The 21467-nt window shown below is 42.4% G+C and overlaps 1 protein-coding gene across 1 annotated transcript; it reads left to right on the plus strand.

The window, feature by feature from the left end:
* Positions 1–6410: 6410 nt before the first annotated feature.
* Positions 6411–15669, plus strand: Tfam (transcription factor A, mitochondrial). Its single transcript, XM_021627383.2, has 7 exons — positions 6411–6648; positions 7353–7471; positions 8562–8632; positions 9088–9237; positions 10725–10820; positions 14370–14426; positions 14866–15669. Exons 1-7 carry the CDS (start codon positions 6548–6550, stop codon positions 15004–15006), a joined length of 735 nt encoding a protein of 244 aa, XP_021483058.1. The 5' UTR covers positions 6411–6547; the 3' UTR covers positions 15007–15669.
* Positions 15670–21467: the final 5798 nt, after the last annotated feature.

Consider the following 21467-nt stretch of genomic DNA (forward strand, 5'->3'; position numbering starts at 1 on the left):
AGCAGGAAGCAGTCTAACAAGGATACTCCCTTTCCCCTCTAGCCTTCCATCTCTTCTACCTAGTGTTGGGGGCGGGGGATGAAAGGGTAAAATAAGGGCAAAGAAGGGTAGAAGAGAGTAAGTAGCTATACCACCCCTTTTATTTATGGAACCCAAGACTCACTAATTAGCCAGGTTGGCCAGAAAGCCCTGATGAGCCTCCTGTCTCTACTTCCCAATGCTGAGATTATAAATGAGTCACATTTGCTCACCACATGTGTGGGTTCTGTGTACTGAATTAAGGTCCTCAGCATTGTGTAGCAAGCACTTTGTCAATTCAACCATCACCCCAGGCTAAGTTGTTACACTTGTATAATTCTTGTGAGGACAATCCTTTTTCCCCCAACCTGAGGATGACAGTTTCTGCCACATTACTCTGTAATTGCTGCTGAGTAAATAAGCTTTGCAAATGGTGTTTAGACAAAAAATTGTATTTCCAGAAATATGTCTTCCTTTAAGTTTGGAGAAGCATCTGTTTACTGTGCTACATCCATTCCATTGTAATATACACTGTATTCATTACATTTGTAGATAGTCCAGTGCTGTCTGAGCTCATTGAAAATCTGTTCTGGGAGCCAGGGTTACACATACACCTACCCCTGCATTTTTCAGACCCAAACATGCTTGTCTCAAATTGTCCCCTTATTCATAGACGGGCTGCATCCTTCCCTCCAGCTTTGTGACAAGAGTGTAACAAACAGTCCAAGAGTAAAAACACTGTGTCCTTGAAAACAGAAGGTAAACAATTTCCAATAGATGTTACTGTTGTTTATCCCTTGAAAAGTCATGGGAAAAAGAAGCCAGAAGCTCAGCCACAGAGAGAAAGCTTACCAGGAACTCGAGCTGACTCCAACTACCTCAGCCAGTTTCTGCCAGAGATTCTGAGTCCTGGGTTTGGATGATGTTCTCACTCTGTGTTGCTATCCGTTCTTTTACTGGGAAGTCACACTGAGGAGACATTCTACTCTGCGGATGACTCCCAATGCTGCCTGAGTGGACTTTCCTCAGTCTGTTTCTGTTGGGTGTCTGTGAGCCCTTGGTTTGATGATGTTACTTTTCTGTGGTTAATTCATTTACTGTGACATTCTGCTTGCTCAGGGTCCCCTTGGGAACTGCTGGCTTTTGTGCTCTCTCTCACTCTCATCGAGCCTGGTTTCTACTGCAGCTAAGCTATTTGCTCATCATAGCTGGAAAAACAAGACTGTCTTCTGTTTTAGGAATATTTTCCCCCTTATTTGAAGACTATCCATGCATCTAACTCGTCATTCAGCATGGAACTATCCAGACCTGTGGTCACTAATGTTAATTATCAGTGCTACCTATGTGTTACCACTGTGTATCAATTAAACAAAACCAAAATCATTACTTTCATATGTACAACCCCAAAATGTGCTTCCTACGTTTACACAAAACTACTCTTTCTATACAGAACTGCCTTGTGCAGACTTAGTGTAGAAATAGTTATTTTCCAGCTCTTTTCAGGGACATGTTTGCTTTATTCTCCTCTCTGTCTCAGAGTGGAGGGAGGGGTGTAAACTATCCCCAGGCAAGGGACTCTGAAGGAAATTTTGAGACAAAATGTGTGGGTCTGAAAAGACAGGGGTGGGTGTATGTGCAACCCTGGCTCCCAGAACAGATTCATGGTGAGCTGACACAGTACATGACATCTACTAAAATGTCTCTTCTAATAGAAACATGTCTCCCAATGGGCCAAATTTTTATTTTAAACAATTGGACAGATGCTAATTTATCCATCCATCCATCCATCCATCCATCCATCCATTCATCCATCCATGTTGCAAGATATTTGATCACACTGTGAAACCTGAGATTGTGTTGTTTACTGGAACATCCGCTTTCTGGTTATGGTGTGGCTCAGCCTTAGCACACACCTTTAATTCAAGACAGGATTAAATAAAATCAACCACAGGTCAAGAGTCAGAGCAAACAACCAACTGACAGGAAGTAAATATAGGAAAAAAAAACATAAAGAGTAAGAGGAAGACTGGAAGACGGAGAGAGAGGGATGTACAGGAAGTAGAAGGGAGGGACATTCAGTTTGAGGGTATTTTGAGACAGTGTGGGGAAGGAGGTTTTTGCTTTTTGGGACATCTGAGGAGGAAGGTCAGCTGGGTGCTTTCTATGCCTCTCTGAGCTCCAGCATTTGCCTCCCAAGTCTTTATTATTAGTAAAATGTAAAGATTGGGATTTTGTTAAATCTAAACATCCTTCCATATGTTGCAGGATATTTGATCTCACTGTGAACTCCAAAATTGTGAACTGTAAAACCCTGTTTCTTGCTTTGTGTGGTTGAGCACTATCACACAGCTTTAATCCAAGAACTTTTTATTGTAAACAGGTGATTATGGTATGGTTCACCCAGCCCTAGCACACACTTTTAATTCAAGAGCTTTCTGTACATAGGATTTAATAAAGTTAACCCTAGGTCAAGAGGTGGCGCAAGAAACCAGCTGACAGGGATTAAAGAGCAAAAGGGACTTTGAGTTGAGGGGCATTTAAGACAGTATGGAGAAGAAGAGCTTTTAGCTTAACCTCTGGCTTTAGCTTCAGCTTCAGCTCTTCTGCTTCCAGACTTTTTGGGTTTTGAGCTAGGAAGCCTTTGGCCTTCGGTTTTTACTTTTTTATTATTTATTTATTTTTATTTTTTATTTTTTTGGTCTTTTCCTCCTAGGCTGTCAGTTGAGCAAGTGAGCCTTTTGGGATTTTTTCTATCTGGACCCGAGCTAAAGAGGAAAGTCAGCTGTGCTGTCTCTGCCTCTCCGAGCTAGCAGGTTTTCACTCCAGCATCTGGCTCCTGAGTCTTTATTGGTAAAATATAACGGTTGAGATTTTCTTTTTTTCCATCCATCTATGTATCTTCCATCTATCTAAACCACCAACTGGCCATCTACCCTGGCCATATATCTGCCTATCCACCTGACATGCTCACACATATTACAAAGAGGGGATTTGTTAAGTTGGCTTACACCACAGGGATAAGTAGTTCAGCCAATGGCCGTCTGCATGACAGCAGTTGGTAGCTTCTCGGCCCACCAGGCTGGATGTCTCACAGTCCCAATCTGGCACTGAAGGCCTGGGTGATTCCTGGAGGACCGCTGGTCATCAGCCCACACTGGAAAGCCAAGAGGCTGTGTTCTGATGTCAGAAGGTGGCAGTGACAGCCTCGGTGGTCTACTTGCTTAGGAAAAGGTGAAAGCCGGCAGGCAACACTTTTTCCCTGAGATCTCCTTCTGTCTAGGCTGATTGTTGGAAGGTGCCACTCACTGTAAGGCTTTCTGCCTTACTAGAGAGTCCCTCCCGCACGTCCAGAACTATGCACATATTTATTTATTTATTTATTTATTTATTTATTTATTTATTTTTTGAGACAGTATCTCTCAGTGAGCTTGGAGCTCACTACTTTGGCTAGACTGGCTGGCCCAAAAGTTGCAGGGGTCTGTTTCCACTTCCCTAGCTCTGGGATGCCAGGAGCATGTTGCCATGCCTGGCTTTTTACCTCAGTGTTGGGCATCCAAAGAAAAGTCCTTATGCTTGGAAGGCAGGTGCTTAATGAGCCATCTCCTTAGCACCACATGCTCACTTTCTGGGCTTCCTTTTCTGTTTCTTGACTGTGACTGCATCTTTTCTCTTTTGGAGATAAATGATTTTCCAGCATATTTCTGGCCGCAGCACCAGTGAGGATTCGTTCCATCTAGCCTCATCAGCAGTGTGCTAGTGGGGGAGTCTAAAACAATTTAAGAAGTTACTGACTTGGATGAGTGAAGTGGGAAATGTCAATAGAGTGTAAAGATCATTACTTTTGTTCACAGAATTTTAAAATTTGGGTGTCAGTGAGACATGGTAGGGATGTCCTAGGGCAATGAGTCTAAAAGATCTGTGATCAGGTACAGAATACAGGAACCATGAGGCAACGGCACTCAGGGGGTCTGTAGACATGAAGCTGAAAGGAGAGATCTCGATTACATATTATATAGAAACCATGAGGCTATGACAGACAGTAGAATTACGGGCATGGAAGGCAAAATCCAGGGAATGGCTGTGCTAAGCTTTTTTTTTTTTTTAAGTAAATGTAAATGAAAATCAGAAGTCTTTTTGTTCAAAGATAACTTAATGTTTCCTTTGAAAATATACACCTAAAATAAAACTACTAAAAATGTAATAGCTGATATGTTATGAAAACAAGGATATAATCTACCTGTCTCATAATAGCAAATTATTGTAGAAATCACTCGAAATTGTATTAGGAGGAATTATGTCCTGGGCAGGCCTCCATTTTAGCAAGGTGCTATAATTTCTTATTGCTTCAGCCCCTGGATTGTATGGGAAAATGTGCTTTCGTACCTGTTTGGATATACTCCACGTGTTGCTGCTGTGACAGGGGGTTTGAAAGGACAAGGAGGAAGCCCCATTTACCCCCAACAGAGTATGAAAACAGAAGTGATGTTAAGATGGGCTTAGAAGGAGCGGGCTTGGTCCTCTGCAGCTTGAAGGGGCCAATATTCCCAAGCTGCAGAAAGGCAGCAGACTGTCAGCTCAGGGTTACATCAATAAGAAGTTGCCATTCTCAATTACAAAGTATGCAACAGAAGAGATGGTTGTTGTGAGGCTGGATCTCACCTGTGAACACTGTCTGGCCTGGAACTTCCTATACAGACTAGGCTCCAGTTCACAAAGAGCCACCTGCCTCTTGCCTCCCAAGTGCTGGGAGTAGAGGCACCCATCACCAAACCCATGAGATAATTATTTTAAATTATTTATTTAAGCTGGGTGACGGTGGTACACACCTTTAGTCCCAGCACTTGGAAGGCAGAGGCAGGCAGATCTTTGTGAGTTCCAGCACAGCCTGGTCCACAGAGTGAGTTCCAGGACAGCCAGGGATACACAAGAAGAAAAAAAAAATATATTAATTTAATTTACTTTGAGACAAGATCTGTAGCCCAGCTGACCTGAAACTTACTTTGTAGCCAGGGATAATCTTGAACTTCTGATCGTCCTGCCTCAACCTCCCAAGTTCTGGGACTAAAGGCTTATGATGCCAAGCCTGGTTTATGGGAAGCTGAGGGTCTAAGCCAAGGGATTTGTGTACATCAGGCAGGCACCCTAACTGAGCTACACTCCCAGCCCTTAAGTAACATTTATAACAGCTTGAAACCCTTAAGATATCTTTTGATCAGGGCTGGAGAGATGGCTCAGAGCTTCAGGGCAATACTGCTCTTCCAAAGGTCCTGAGTTCATTTCTCAGCAGCCACATGATGGCTCACAACCATCTAAGATGAGATCTGGTGCCCTCTTCTGGTGAGGCAGGCATACATGAAGGCAGAATACTGTATACATAATAAATAAATACATCTTAAAAAAGACATCTTTAGATCCTCCTAATCTTTTCCATGCTATTGCATAAAAACCAAACCAAAAAAAACAAAACAAAACAAAACAAAACCCCTAGTATTTGTAGGGCACAAATTGTATACTACATCAATCCATCTCAAGATGTTCTTGTCACACAATCTCAGGGCTGTGGCTGGACAAACTCATCCGGTCCACACCATTTGCAAAGTGGGAAGCTGAGTATTAGGGCCTCTGACATTCCCTCCTCAGTTAAGAATCTTTTTGCTTAGTTATTATTATAAGGGCTAGTTGTTTGGTCTTTGTTTTTGAAGACAGGGTCTCATGTATTCCCCCAGCTACTCTTGAATTGCTGAGGGAATGAGTTTGAATAACTGCTTTCACCTCCCAAATGCTGGGATTACAAGCCTGCACCAACAAGCTGGGTTCACTTTATTTTTTTATGGCACATTTACTTTTGTGTGTAGTCTATGTGTGTGAGTCAAGATCGGAGGACAACTTGCATGAATGGGTGTTCTCAATCATGTAGGTCCTGGGGATTGAACTCAGCGTGCCAGACTTGCGGTCAAACGCTTTTACTCTCTGGGTCACCCTAAGATTCCCATCCCTTTCTATCAGCTTTGAAAGAAAAGATGGCATGTAAGGCAGTAAGCTTCACCGCCACTCCTCCCACTCAGTAGCCCGCTGTGCTTTCCTGTGGCCTCAGAGGAAACACGGTGGGATTCTCACGCAGTTTGAGGCTCGGGGATCCGCAGTTATCACCGACCTCTGACCTCAGGGGCCAGGCTCTGTGACTCAAGCCGCAGCCCCGGCGTCAGGAAGCTGAGCTGGCAGGCGAGTCCGCAGTCCTACAACAGCAGACAGGCCGGCCGGCGCACATCGGAGAGGCCCGCGGCCGCCGCCTCGGCAACATCCGCTCCAACACAGCCGTCCTCGCCCCGCCGTAGGCTCCAACCCCGCCCCCGCCTCCCGTCCGCCCCGCCTCCTGCCGCAGACCGGAAGTCCAGGCTTCCCACAGTGCTCCGCGCGTGGCGGGCATGATAACAAACCTCAGGAGTTCCCACGCGGGGAGTGCCTCGTGGTGCGTGTGACGACGGCTCTTCACGGGCGGCGCCGGTCCATCGCATAGTCGGCCCGACCGATGGCGCTGCTCCGGGGAATGTGGGGCTCACTAAGGGCGCTCGGGCGCTCGGGAGCCGAGATGTGCGCGGGCTGCGGGATCAACTTGCGCTCGCCTCTCAGGTAGGCCGCGCGGGCCAGGGGCGCTGCACGTCCATCACCCACGTGCTCTCGTGCCCCCCGAGTGTCCGGGCCGCTCGGGTCCTCGCGCCTTTAGCACCCGATGCCACTTCCGGTCGCCCTGTACCGGTGCCGAGGGGCTCCCTCCTTTCTCCTTGCACTTTGGAGACTGGTTCCGACGCTGTGGCGCGGAACGTTCGCCCCTACTGTGCCCAGGCAGCCAGGGCTTGTGCTTCAGCCCTGTAGGCGCTTCTTCGGTTTGGCTAGGTCACCCAGGATGCCCTGTTTGCAGGCGTCAGCTCTGCAGCCCCCTCTTCTGTTTGGCTAGGTCACCTAGGGTGCCAAGACTTAAGCTTCAGCCCTGTAGTCCCTTCTTCCCCTTGGCTCGGTCACCCAAGGTGCCCTGTTTGCAGGCTTCAGCCTTGCATTTAATTCTTAACCCAGCAGGGGGAAAGGGAATCAGTCAAAAGTTATTAGTATTTTATTTACTTGTTTCACTGTGTAGCCCTGGCTGTTCGGAACTCATTTCGTTAACCAGGCTAACTTCAAATTCACAGAGATCCATCTGCCCCTGCCTTCCAAGTGCTGGGAGTATTTTAGGTGAAGGTGTTGGATATTCAGCACCTTGGCTGATGTTCTGTTTAGAATCTGAGGTCTGTGTATGAATGTTACAAATCTGACGTTTGGTTCTTTTTATCTCTGTGTAGCCTTGTTTGTATATCTAAAAGTTTTTCATCCAACATCGGTAATTATCCAAAGAAACCTATGAGTTCATACCTTCGGTTTTCTACGGAACAGCTACCCAGATTTAAAGCTCAATACCCAGGTAAGGAATTTGGGGCTTATGCTCTTCTCTAATGTTTGTTGTTGTTGGTTTTTTGTTTTTTTTTTTGTTAATGCAATCTTGATTTGCATTGCCTGAGCATCAAGCAACAGTCATTTTTCTTTAGTATTCTGTATAATATTTTATAGCTAATAGAAGTTCATTAAATATAAATAAGAACAGTATTTTTAAAACAGCGTCTAGAGTGCAGAGCACTCTAGAGAAGTTGAGGTCTATTCTGAAATAGGACATTGTTTGTGAAGGAGCAGTAAAATAACTTACTGGGAAGTGTTCTATAAAATATAATAATGGTCTATAAATCGCTGTTCACTTAACTGGAAATTATCTGAGTTCCTGAAAAAAAAAATTGCAAGTAGGAAAGATTTCCAGGTAGCCTAAGAAAGGGTTGTAGGACCTTTATTTGTATATAATGACAATCATTGAATTAGTAAATTAGTCTTTGCTTATGATTTTCACAGCCCTTTTACCTACAGTACCTCCCTACTTGTGAAATTATATTAAGGTACTCCTATTGTAGATGAGAGAATGAGATGTGTTTGTAGCCATACCCTGTCTTCTAATATGTAAGACTTGGTATTAACATGTGGTTGATAAAGCAATTGTATCCTCTGTTAAGACAACAGAGGAAATGGATTAATTTATAACAGATTAATTTTATAACAGTTTTATATCTGGTGTTTCTGTAATTCAAATGCAAGATATTGTTGTATGAGCAAGACTAGTTTGTGGTTCATTTGGGTTTTATTAATGATAATTCTTCAAAGACATGACAATATTTCGATTGAAAAATAGAAATCAGAAACTTGAAGCATTTGGTTATGCAAGTGCTTGAACTAGCAGTGGGTTTACTGTTTTTGGTAGTCTGTAACATACTTTCCCTAAAGCTTAAATAACAGGTTTTAAATTTTTATTTTTATTTTTAGCTTTTCTTGATAAAATTGTATTCATAGGGTATAGAGACATACGTAATTAGCTTGGTTTTAGAGCCACTAGGCTATTTACAAAAGCTTATAGAAGTTAGCCCGGAAGAAATAAACTTGAGACATTGTTTTTATTCTGTTCTAATTTGTAGATATAAGACTTATAGACTTAGTTAGAAAAATTGCAGCCGTGTGGAGGGACCTACCAGAACAAGAAAAAGAGGTAAGCACTTATGTCTTCAGTTTTGCTGACCAGTTCTATAGCTGGGGATGGATATTTTTTCATTGACTAAGTAGCTCACATCTTTTCCTTTTGGACATGGTCTCTCCCCCTCACCCCCCGCCCTCCCAGGCTCCCCATCATGAGGAGTTATAGACACTGTCTGTGGCAAGCACTTTACCAATTGAGCCATCTTCTTAGTCCTGTTTTTCCCCGTCAGCAGTCATGTCCACGTATTCTATACCTTTGTTTCATGAGTGATGTTGATAGGGTTGAGCAGCTTGCAGGTGAGTGGTTGACAATAGTCAGGAAGGATGGCCAGTTGCTGCCCTTGCACCTCAGTTAGCAAGCATGTGCATTTTCACCTGGCTGCTCACCTGTCTTTACCCTAGCAAATGTGATGTGTTGTGCTTGCCAGCATCAGTTCATTGATTTTTATTTGGGATTTTAATTTACAGGTATATGAAACAGATTTTAAGGCAGAGTGGGAAAAGTACAAAGAAGCTGTGACCAGGTTTAAAGCACAGCTATCACCAAGTCAGTTGAAGCTGTTGGAGAAAGATCTCAAGCAAAAACGTATGAAAAGGAAAGCGATACTAAGGAAGAAGGTGAGTATCATTGATACTGTTTGCTGTGAAAAACACTCAGCATCACCAAGAATCTAGGGTAGTTTTCCCTTGTGTCAGTGACAGCAGATTTGAGGCAGCACGGGTGCTGGACACCACAGGCCAAAGCAGGGACATCATACCTTATGCAGTCCATCTGGGAAGGCCTGGTTGCAACTTGTTAGTAGGACTGGCCTGAACAAGAGAAGGATGAACAGCAAGAGTCTTTACTCTGAGCCTGCCTTCTAGAGTAAGTCCTATTTGAATTGCCTGTAAAGGAACATGAGTCTGAAGGTTGCTGAACCTACTAAATTCCTTCATTAGCATATCAGAGGAAAATGCCAGTTATTCAAGTAAGAAGTTTCCTTGAAGGAGAATTCTATTTTCTTTCAAATAAATAACTATTAAAACATCTGCTGGTTAAATTTTTTGTTTCTAGCTTTACTTTCACATCAAGGCCACTGTTTCAAAATCAAGCTTTATTTTTCTTTATCAAAGGAATGTTCCTTATAATCAAACCCATCTAGATAAGACCTTAGTTAATACCCTTGATCTCTATCACCTTCAGATCCCCCCCATTTTAAAAATTTTATTCATATATGTGTGTATGTACGTTATAGGGAGAAGGGTACCAGTGTGGAGGTCAGATGACAACTTTTTGGGGTTAATTATGTCCTTTCACCTCTACTGGGGTTGTGCAGTACACACCTTTATCTGCTGTGCCATCTCACCTACCCCAGGACTTTATGAATTCAGATACTGCTACTCTCCAAATATAGAAAATATATAGGAAAGTATATCTATCATAGTGAATGTGGAACCAATTGCAAAGATACTGTGTGCCTATTCTTCAGTTTCCTTCTTGGCACCGGGTAAGAATTGAATATATCTTTTGAATTTTAAATGTTGTGAGCTATGCAAGGAAGGAATGAGATAAGGTTACTATTAAATAGAGCTGTGTTTATCTGGTTCAGTGGAGGCATGTGTTGACTGGGCCAGTATAATGATGATGTCCTGCAAGGATGAAACTGGGACTAAGAGAATGTTTTAAGAAGTCTTATATGTAAATGCTGATTGAGTTCATGGAAGCTATAAAAATATAATAATACGGTATTAAATATTATAAAAATATAAAGCTATAAAAATATAATAAAGGAAAAAACTTTGGAGAAATGCCTCATTGTATTATACTTTTAAAATACTTTATGCTTGAAAAAGTTTCTGACTTCCAAGATGTAACAAACATACCTTATCTACAAATCACACTATTGACTGGGTGTAGTGGTACAGGCTATGTGTCAGCACTGGGAAGCAGAGGAAAAAGGATGGCTGCAAGGTAGCAGCCAGCAAGTCCCTATCTCAAGAAAACAAAACAAAATTTTAGTGTTTGCAGGGATTCTGTCAGGCACTGTTTCTTTAGGTAACATTAGGCTTTCTGGTGACTGTATCTGACACTTTAGTTTTTTTTTTTTTTTTTTTTTTTTATTCAGGAATTAACTGTACTTGGAAAACCAAAAAGACCTCGATCAGCATACAACATTTATGTAGCTGAAAGCTTCCCAGAGTCTAAAGAGAAAACAGTTCAGGTAAGCAGAACTGCAGGTTGTTCTTGGGTTTGTGTGTACTTCAGCTTAAAGTCATGTAGGAAGTTGTAGGTGTGCCTCATGTCAACATGACAAAGGAAAATAGAAAATATGGAAGTGGATTGTGTGTGAGCATAAGATTATTGTATGTGTCTCTAGATAAAAATCCTTGGAGCTGAGTATATAGATCACTGGCAAAACAAGCTGGGTATGCAGAACACCTTGGATTACCAGTGATTCCCAGCCCTGGAAAAGACAAAAGCTCTTTTATCACATGCAGTTGGGTGTGTGGCTACCATACGTTGCTGTGCGTATTTTGTTGGTACGCACTGGGACAACTTTCAAAATATTTCTGATTAAGTCACTTCTGTTTCCATGGTTCACACAGACACCAACTCTGTGTAATATAAGCTCTTTACATTTAAGCGAGATACGTTTTTACGTTGAGATGTTAGTTAAGAATCTTCTAGATATTTTTGACTCTAGCAGCTCCTAAGTCTCAGCATCTCTGGAAAGAATGAGATTAAGGCTCTCGTTTTGTTCTGGGTTGGGTGTGACTTGTCTCTTTATCATGCCTTATCCTTTAACCAGGACTGGTAGACCTGTGCCATGGGACTGGGCATGTGGACAAGGTCACAAGAATGTGGTGGACACAAGGTCTGTCCAACTCTCCTCAAGAGCAACAGTGCTAGCTGTATTTTCCTTGTATAAAGTGCTGTGGTTAAGAAGTACAGGGGTTCAGATCCCTCACTGGGCGCTGAGGCTCTCCAGGCACACTGCTGGAGTTACTGGGTCCAACATTCATTCACAAGTCCTGTTGCCATATGTGTATAACAGGGCTCTTCTCAGGCTGTACTGCTTACCTAATCACTTTTCTTTGAGATTTTAAACTTTTATTCAGTTTACCAAAAATATATTTTTTAATGGTCAATAAAATCAAACTATTTTTTTCCCAAATAACTAGCTTAGGTAAATGGGTTCACATCTTCAAAGTATTTTCCTTTAATGGAAACAGCTTTATCAACTCCTAACCATTAAAAGGTGTTTTTTTTTTTTTTAGTTAGAGTCTAGGATAAGTCAAGGAAACTTATTTTTCAGGCTGTTTTTTTAGGACCCAGCATTGTTCCTTTATTTCCACTTAGCAAAAGTAGATAGAATTTAGTAATCTTCCTTCCTTTCTTCCTCCTTTTAAACTCTGGCATCTTCTAGAATCATACTGCTAGTCCTCAAATCCTAGGAAAGAAATATCTATCCCACTCCAACACAGTGTGAATTCTTGATCCTGTACACTTGTTCACAAGCTGTAGTAGCAAGAGTACAAAGGGTTGGTGCTGTGTTAACAGCCGTGGCCATGCCGGAAGTTCTTGTTGGGACTCTGTTACAGAAATGAAGGCTTACTTTGTGATCATTAGAATTTCCTCAGTCACTGATTTACTCTGGTTTAGGTAGGTTTATATTTTTGTCTTAAAAACTATGGGAAGCTCTGTGCTGGTGAGAACTTCAATACAGTAGTGTTGAAACTGACAGTACATGCAGGTGGTCCTAGAATTCCCCAGCAGTTTGAGTGACTGGGCCCTGGCCTTAATAATAGAAATGTAACTTGATTATAGTTCTTTATTGGCTAAGTTGGGTGGGTGTCTCATGTTTGTGGATTCTTGTCCTTGAGCGACCAAGGCAAGAGGATTACATTTTCAAGGCCAGCTTAGGTCATAGAGAATTCCAGACCAGGCTGAGCCACATGAGAACTGCAAACACCCCAGCCTTCTGATGCTCATGCACACAGGCACACACATACACGTGTACATGTGCACATGTACATGCCCATCATGCACACATCGACATGCATGTCCACATGCACACAGATACATACATATACAGATATACATGTGCCTGCATGAGGTGTTGTCAGTAGTTGAATCCCTGGTATATTTACAAAAGAAAAATTATTCAAATTACCTAGTTTCATTTATAATCTTTTTTTAATCCCAGTTTGTCAGTGATCACACACTACATATGTTGTGTGATGCTAGTTCAGTTTGAAAGCATGTGATTTATTCCAGATTGGCAGCTGTCATCTGTCCAGCGTATCCCAGCATGCCAAGCTTCTCCTGTGTCAGTGTCCATGTGCCTTTGCATTTATTTTCATTCTAGCTTTTCCTTAAGAATATGTGGGCAATTAGTACTTCAGGTTTTACATGTCTAAAAACTGCTTTTTTCCCCCTGTATTTTTAGATTAGGCATAGAGCTCTAGATTGAAAATAATGCGTCTTCTTCATTTTAAAATTACCACTGCTTTTCTGGCCACTATGATTTTTGAGAAATACAGCCATCACTTGGGTAGTTAAGGCCGGAGGATCATGCATGTGAGGCCATCCAAGGCCATCCCCAGAACTGTGCACAGATTTACAAAATGAAATCTGGGATGGTGGGATGGCTCAGATGGTAAAGGGATATGTAGCTAAGCCTGAGCTGAGTTTGATTCCTCAGACCTGCATGTTGGAAGGAGAGAACTGGCTCTTGCAAGTTGTCTTCTGACCTTCACATGTGTGTGAGTGTGTACATAGATGCACAGACACAAAGTTACATGGAATTTTAGACATTGTTAGATAAACCAGGTTGGGTTTCTTTGCTTGTTGCTTTCTGTTCAGGCTTTATGTAGTTTATATTTGTGTATGGACCTTTGAATCTGTCCTCTCCCTCTGTGTTTGAACTACCTTCCTTTATCCCCCATCCCTGTTTTTAAAATACTGTATGTTTTCACATATTTTTCTTGCCTTTTTGCAAGGTGCCATTACCCTCAAGTGTGTCTGCTCTTCACTGTGACTGTTTTACTCCCTGGAATCTGCCATGGTGGACATTTAAGCTTTTTTTCATTTTTCCCTCTGTGTCACCCACCTGATGCTGCCCCTGGGAAACTGTGTTTTGCCTTGTAAATCTTAATGCTTTCAGGTTCTCACTGTAGTAGGTTCTTCTCCAATGCCAGTCAATCCACTTACCTACCGCTCAGGCCTGTCATGGTCCACAGTTTCTGTTGGTGTGCCCCTTTTGTGATTTTTTTTTTTTTTTTTTTTTTTGTCCACATGCATTTGTACCTTAAACTTTTTGTTCAGTGGAGTTTGGAGGAATGTGAAAAATTAAACTGTGTTCTGTCCCCCATTACTTTATATAAACAAAGCCTGAGGGGTGTAAAGTGGCCTCTTTCCCAGAATGCCACTCAGGCCTGCTGATCAGCTGAGTAGAATTAAGGACCATTTGCTTTCTTCTTGTGAGGACACCTAAACACCTAGGCCCAAGTTCAGAATAAAACAACTATAGAGAAGAGAAAGCAGCCTATGAAGTTACTTGGTGACAAAGTGGAGATTATTCCTGAAGGAAAGCCTCTTTAATCAAAAGAGATACTCCTTTTCATTTTGCAAATATAATAGCTCTGTAGAAACAAGTGTTAGGTGACGTTGCTTGTGAATGGTAGCTGGATTCTTTGTTGGAGTGAATGAGGAATGTTCTTTGCTGTCTTCTTAGGTGTGTACATCCTAACTATCTGTTGTCTTATAGGCAAAAATGAAGAGTATAAATCAGACTTGGAAAAATATGTCTGATGAAGAAAAGGAGGTAAGTAGCACAGTCTCTGGCTTTACATGTCTCTTGGAAGTGACTGAGAGTGTGTAAGGGCAAGGCTTGGCTCATGTAGCAACAGCCCAACAGCACCAGTGATGGTAGTACTCAGAAGCCTGCCTTGTTAAGGCCAGCTTGGCTTTTCTTGCAGTAGTGTTTGTCAGTAAATAAACTGGCATTTAAAATATGGCTTGTCCCATCTACCCCTCCCTCTTCTCTCCCACCAAGTACTGAAACTGTAACAACTCACCAAACCTTGGAAAGCACTTTCCCAAACACTTTGTCTCTTAACTTTTTCCTCATTTAACATTTTATTTAAAAACTATTTCTGTATTTCCCTTTGCTGCATGGAATAGTGGTGTAATTTCTGTGTACATGGAAGCATTCCAGAGATTAATTACTCTTCTCTAAGTGAAATATTTAACACTCTTCTCAGTCATATTTTCAGCTTGCTAAAGATGATAAAATTCGTTATAATAATGAAATAAAGTCTTGGGAAGACCAAATGGCTGAAGTTGGACGAAGTGATCTCATCCGTCAAAGTGTGAAACGAACAGGAAATAACACGGAGAATTAAGAGAGAAGATGTGGTTGTCTTCGTGATTAGGCATAAGAAACTGACTAGGCCTCAACACCTTAAGTTGTCAAATTAGCAAGGATAAAGGTGGTTAACATTTGATAGTCAGCTCCTTATTTTGTATCCCATGGACTTCAGCCTGTTGAGCACATTTCTGTATTTCAAGCCCTGACAGAGGAAGATCATGCCGCACTCTGCCTTTTGTGTAAAGACCGGAGTTGAGACTGTCCCTGCATCTAAATGTAGTGGTGACTCACTGCGTGTGATGGAGGTAGATAAGACTGTGAAGTGACTTACACTGGTGACAGTTGCCTGTGGTTCTCTGAAATTTTCACACTGATAACACATTACATGTGAGTGTGCCCCCTTGTGTCCTAGGGTCAGAGCTGCTTTCACAGGTGTGACAGAGCTATGAAGTAACTGCATTTTCAAAGAAGATTCTAGTCTCAATAGATGAAGTGATTTCTAGGCGTAAATCATGTATAGATTTGATGTTTGTGTATATATAAGTGATTGTTGATGTCATGATAGCATTTTTTAAATAGGAACAAAGATATTTACAAATCTTATCTTTTTCTTTTTCCTAAACTAAAAACTAAGAAATTATGTACCAAGTCTATGCATATTGTTTTCATTGCATAGAATAAAAACTAATTTTCCAAACGTGTTTCTGAATTATGTATTTTAAGATGAACTTCTTGGTTAATAAATTTTTTTTTAAGTAGAGTTTTTTTTTTTAATAAATTTTTCATATAAGAGGATAATGAAGCTTGTGTGGCATAATTTTTTAAATGAGAAATGTGAAAAATAAATCTCCGAAGTCAGAAATTGGGAAGATTATCTGTGATAGCTGAAGGCCTGTGTGGGCAGAGCCAGCTTTGTTTTGTTGAACAGGCCAAGCCCAGCCCCTAACTGCTCTCAGAGACTATTCATTAAGAAATGTATTTGTTTTTAAAAGGAAAGTGTGACTGAAAATTAATGTGGTCTTCAGTGTTCGTGACTGGAATTTGTTTGTTTTCTCGGGTTTGTTGTGTGGAGCTGTGTGGCCCAGCAGATACGGGTTGCCCCTTGCCGGCAGTTTGCCGCCTGGTTTGTAGCATGGTACATCGTGGCTACTGAGTGTGCAGGGCTAGTTTTTTTTATCTGTCCTTGATATATTGTCACCCTGTCTTATGGCCAACGCTGGGTCACTGACAGCCTAACTGTCCCTGAGTATGGAGTAGTATAATGCAGAAGGCCACATTGCAGGGGGTGAAGCCCTCCTCATCTTTGCTACTGCCCCCCTTAGAGCTGGTGCATCCCACAAACCCTCTCCAAGCTGGAGCAGACGCTTGAATATCTGTCTTGTTTTAGAGAACAAGTGGCTTCAGACTGTACACCACAGGCAGATCTCAGAGACACGACTAACACAGGTTCACACTCACATCTGTATTGGGGACAGTTAGAGAGAGTGTGTTAGAGTGCCATGAGCCTCCGGTGCACTTGTTTTGTTCCTGGAAAAGTAACTTTGCAATCCCTGAACTTGCTGAGATGGGAACAGAAGATCATGGAGGAGAGATGTAGGATTTATTGATGTAAAAAGTTGGGTATTCGAGCTGGGGATCAAGCTCTGGTAGCGAGCTCACCTAGAACGTGCAGGGCCTTTGGGTTCCATTCCTATCCCTGCAGCTTTCCCCCAAAGAGATAAGTAATAATCAGAATTTTGAAGTTGAATGCAACATGAATTTACCCAGTGGACTGGAACTCAGGCCTTATTATTTCCTTGGGGAAGTAGATAGCATGGGTTTGAAGCCAGAGTAGTTTGGAGGTGGTAGAAAGAGGCCGAGGTGAGCCGCTGCCATTTCATTAATCCTTCCCAAGTGCGATTGCAGGAGAGACTCAAGCCCTGCGTTCCTGTGGTCTCTGCCATCTTCAGAATGGAGGGAATGGCGACTGAGCATTGACCATGTGCTTCAGAGCCACTCGCGGGGCAGCAGGCACTACTGTGATGCATGGTGGTGCCAGAGGCCCCCAAGCTCCAGCCATGTAACCGCTTAGCTCGCACCTTCCCAGGCACATTGGAGCATGTGCAAGAACCTGCAGCTGGGAAGGGAATGGAAAAGGAAGAGAGGCCTGGACTGAGGCCTTTTCATGATACTTGGTTCAGTTTCATGTTCCTTGTTTATAAAAGAAGCTTTCTGTTCATATGTTAATCTGCTTTCCATGCCTTTTTTCCTAGAGACAGAGTCTCTGTAGCCCTGGAACTCTGTAGACCATTCTGGCCTTGAACTCACACAGATTAGCCTGCCTCTCCCTCCCAAGTGGTGGGATTAAAGACTGTGTCACCACACCTGGCTCCCGTGCCTTTTTAAATTCAGTAAATGTGGAAGACTGACTTAACATTTAGTTGCCAAGGATGAGAACTCAGCGTCAGTAACCAACAGCCGCTAAAAAGTCTGTATTTAGACTTTTTTAGCAACAAAGCAGTTACCCAAAGGAACTGGAAAAAAAAGTTTTGGGAGGAGTTGAAGCCATGGGGTGGAGCTGTGTTTGCTGCATTAGGTCAACGTGAAGGACTTAAGGATTTTTAAGTGGCAGTGTCAGGGTTTCAGATCCTTGCTTGAGGCTTACAAGGACTGTGCTAATTTTACTTTCTATTGTGCATGCAACCCCGCAAAACACCCTGTTCTTTTGCCTTACTCCCCCCCCCCTTTTTTTTTTTTAAAGCAATGCCCTTAACAGAAAACCCTAGTTGGTACAAGTATGTATTTCTGAATTTAAAAGCTGGTGTTAGTATACTTTAAGTGGTTCTAAGGTAGCTAGAAAGCCTTCCTTGGGTTTCCTTAACATTCGCTCTACTACCAGGGGGTGCTGGGACGGCACCTTTAATGTGAGTGAACAGTAGTGTCCATCAGTTCTGTCTGTAGCATTATAAATTTTTTCCCCCTGATAGCAACCATTTCTCCCATTTTGGGGGTTTTTATCAAGTCAGGGTATTTTTTAATAGCCCTGGCTGTCTTGCAACTCACTTTGTAGACCAGGCTAGCTTCGAACTCACAGAGATCTTCCTGCCTCCTCCCTCCTTCTCAGTTGTGTTTGGTACCAGCCTGTCACAAGTTTGAAGATGTTATAACAGTTTGTGTGTTTTGACGTGTAAAATAGTGCATATTGTTTTATAATTGAGCTTAAAAATGAATGTATTACTCTGAATTTGCAAAACTTGCTGAGCAGAAAGTAAAATGCACAACCGTTACCATCAATTGTTTATCATTCACAAATCAAATATTTTTTTCTATTTAATCACTGGTTATATTTACTGTAAAATACATGAAACATCTGGGTTTTTCCCCCAGGATCTTATTTATATGTAAAATTTTTAAAAAGTTCTTATAAATCTGAAAATGCAATCTGGAGTTTGTCTAAAGTTCACTTGGGTAAGGAGCCCATCCTAACATCCACAAAGCCCTGGGGCTCAGCCCCAAGTTCTGCCTAAGGTTGTCGGGGGCCCATAAATCATTAAATGGTTAGGAATCAGATCAAGTGTGTTCAAGTCCAGACTACTGCCTGTATGGGGTTTGACTAGAACTCTAGTCCAATGTCTGTAAAATAGGTGAGGATACTTCATCGTGTCTTAAATGCCTAGTAGAACTTTGAGGGAGGAAGGATTTTCTTCTGCGCCGTGGCTGCAGATTTCAAGCCACAATTCTTTGAATCTTTTGATGGTGGGTCTGTGGTCAGGCAGGGACTTCTAGGTAGAAGGATTTAGGGAAAGAGGCTGTTCATGGTGGATAGTGGACAGGAAGCAGAGAAAAGGGATATAGGAAGCAGTTAGGGCAAGATCTAGTTCCGGTGTAGTGTGGGGAGACCCAGTGATCTTCTTTCTGAGGCTTGCTGCCTCTGCCTCCTGCACCACAAACTAGGAGCCAAGCCTCCAGCACATAAGCTCTGATGAACATTTCAGATGCAAACTGTAACACCTAAATGTAGTTAATACACATACCTACAAAAATACTAAGGCAGGCCTTGCTTTCCAGCTTCATACACCCCTGTAGGTTTGCCCTTTCCTGATGAGCACTCGGCTGCATGTCAATCAACTGTCATGATTTTCTTTGCCCATATGCATGCATTGTTTCCATAAAACACATTTTCACTACAGTAACATTGCTTCGAAATTTTCAGTTTTAGGTTTAAGGATTGTGGCATTTTTTTGTTTTTTTATCAGGCAGGATTTCTGTGTATCCCTGGCTGTGCCGGAATGCTGTAGACCAGGCGTAGCTTGAATTCTGCCAGCTTCTGTCTCCCGAGGGAGTAAAGGTGTGAGTACTGCCCAGTAGCTTTAAGGGTTTTCATAGGCTATATATATAGCTTTCAAATAACTTGGATTTCTTATTTTTAATAATTTGTGTTTTTGTGTGCATGTATGCAGGTTTGTACCAGAGCATGTGCTGTCCAAACAAGGAGGCCAGAAGAGATCTGACCCTCGGGAGCTGTAGTTTGAGCTGTAGTTTGAGCTGTAGTGAACTCCTTCATGTAGGTGCTGGGACCTGAACTCTGTGAGAGCAACATGCCCTCTTAGCACTCTTACCAGCAAAGCTAGGAAGCTCTGAGTTCTGTTTCTCTGTGTTTGGCATGTTTTGTGCCCTAACACATGGTCTGTTCTGCACTATAATCCATGTGTTGGCCACATGACAGCCGTATGATTTTCACAATCATTAAACCCTGGAGGTCTTTTGTTGGTATAATGTTCTTTTAAAATGTATATGCCTTACCCTTGTTAATTCAAATGCAGATTTCCCTCCCCCCTCCACTCTGGTTCACTATAAGCATCCTGTCTCAACTCTTGTGTAAACAGGACACAAATAAAGCAACTAGATACAATGTTGTACAATGGGAGGAGCCAGAGGACAGGAAAGAGGGGAGGAGCTAGAGAACAGGAAAGGGTGGGAGGAGAAGGAGGCGAAGGGGCGAGAGCAGAGCTGGAGGAGAGAGCTTGGAGGACATGGAACATGAACCAGACCTAAGATTTCACAAAAAGCAAGTATAATGTGGGAAATCTAAATGTTAGGAAACTGAGGGCTTAGAGGTTTAGGAGGCAGTAAATATTGCCCAGCATTGTGTTCTAGGTTAACTAAAAACCCAGTCTCTGTGTGGTGATTTGGTTATACAGCTGCTGAGGATTAATAGCAGCGTTACTAGAAGATAAACCAGTAGTAAATATTAATAACTTAATACAACAGTCTTTAAAAGAAAAAAAGACACCACCCCCGACCTGAGTGCTGGCCCAGGTAGCTCCTGACTGGAAAGCCTGATTTGCATTGTAGTAGCATGTCACAGATTTGCTCAGCTCAAGCAGAAATGCTAGCTGGATTAACTAGGTAAACCGTTTTTCATGTACGCCTACCCCTTCCTACCCCATGTACCCTCCATTTTCTCTAGAATTACCTTAGGGTTGATCTTGGTTAGTGGCCGTCACTCAGACTGGAGAGACCTTGATGTTTGTAGCATACTAACTCAGGACACTGGCACTCCATACCCAGCTGCCCTGGGAAAGTCCTAGAAGCTGCTGTCCTGGTGTCCCGAGGACTGTTGGGAAGAGGTAACCAAATGAGACATCACCTCTATCAGATCAGCCTATTGGGAAGTGTGTGGGCATTTTCTTGATTGATGGAGGGCCCAGCTCACTGTGGGCATGCTTCTGTAAGTTTTGTTGGTCTGGTGTTTTGTCCATAGCAACAGAACAGCTGAGCTGTCCACCCTGTTACCTTCTGTATTTTAATTACTCTCATGCAGTTTGGAAGGGAGGGGTAGAGGTCCAGCTTCATTGCTTTGGAACCCTTTCTTCTGCTTGGCTTTAAAGAAGGGTAGGGCTCCTTATGGCTCTTTTGCTGTGTGTGTGTGTGTGTGTGTGTGTGTGCGCGTGTTTTGAGCTCCCATTTCTTTCAGGAGCAAACGGAATCAGCACTTCCCACACTCCATAAAAACTAGGGGTTATTTACCCAAATAAATGTCTTTCTTAGGAAAGTGAATGGAATTGTCATGGTAAGTGAAGTAAGCCAGTCGTGAAGACATTTGCTTCATGCTTCCTCTCATGTGGGGAGAGAAAAATACAGTGTTGGGGTAGAAGGGCACAGTATATGGTGTTAGGTGTGTGAGAAACCCACTGTTGGTTAAGAAAGCGAACATTGTCAGTGGCACTAATGGCTAAAGGTGGCGGTGTCTCAGCTATTCAAATTCATTTAGACTCTTATTAAAGATGACAAGTAGGACCTCAGCAAAAGCAAAAACTGACAGTACAGCATTGAGGAAAGGCCCTGGTTTACTTAGATTGTTGAATATTTGATGCTAAACTACCAAATTTTCAGATAATGTTAATGTCAACATGCCACACCCATGCTAGTGTCGCCATAGTAGCATAAGCTACAGGGCGGGGGATATGATTTCCCCAAAAAATATGCCCCCTGGAAGGTCCCTGGCAAACTCAT

The sequence above is a fragment of the Meriones unguiculatus genome, chromosome 16 (genome assembly GCF_030254825.1).
Source record: "Meriones unguiculatus strain TT.TT164.6M chromosome 16, Bangor_MerUng_6.1, whole genome shotgun sequence".
Lineage (NCBI taxonomy): Eukaryota > Metazoa > Chordata > Mammalia > Rodentia > Muridae > Meriones > Meriones unguiculatus.

Excerpts from the sequence above, each read along its gene's own strand:
- Tfam (XM_021627383.2), top strand. The coding sequence starts at position 6,548 with ATGGCGCTGCTCCGGGGAATGTGGGGCTCACTAAGGGCGCTCGGGCGC. Across the intron at positions 7,472-8,561 it reads ATTTAAAGCTCAATACCCAG|ATATAAGACTTATAGACTTA; the intron begins GTAAGGAATTTG and ends TCTAATTTGTAG. Across the intron at positions 10,821-14,369 it reads CTAAAGAGAAAACAGTTCAG|GCAAAAATGAAGAGTATAAA; the intron begins GTAAGCAGAACT and ends GTTGTCTTATAG.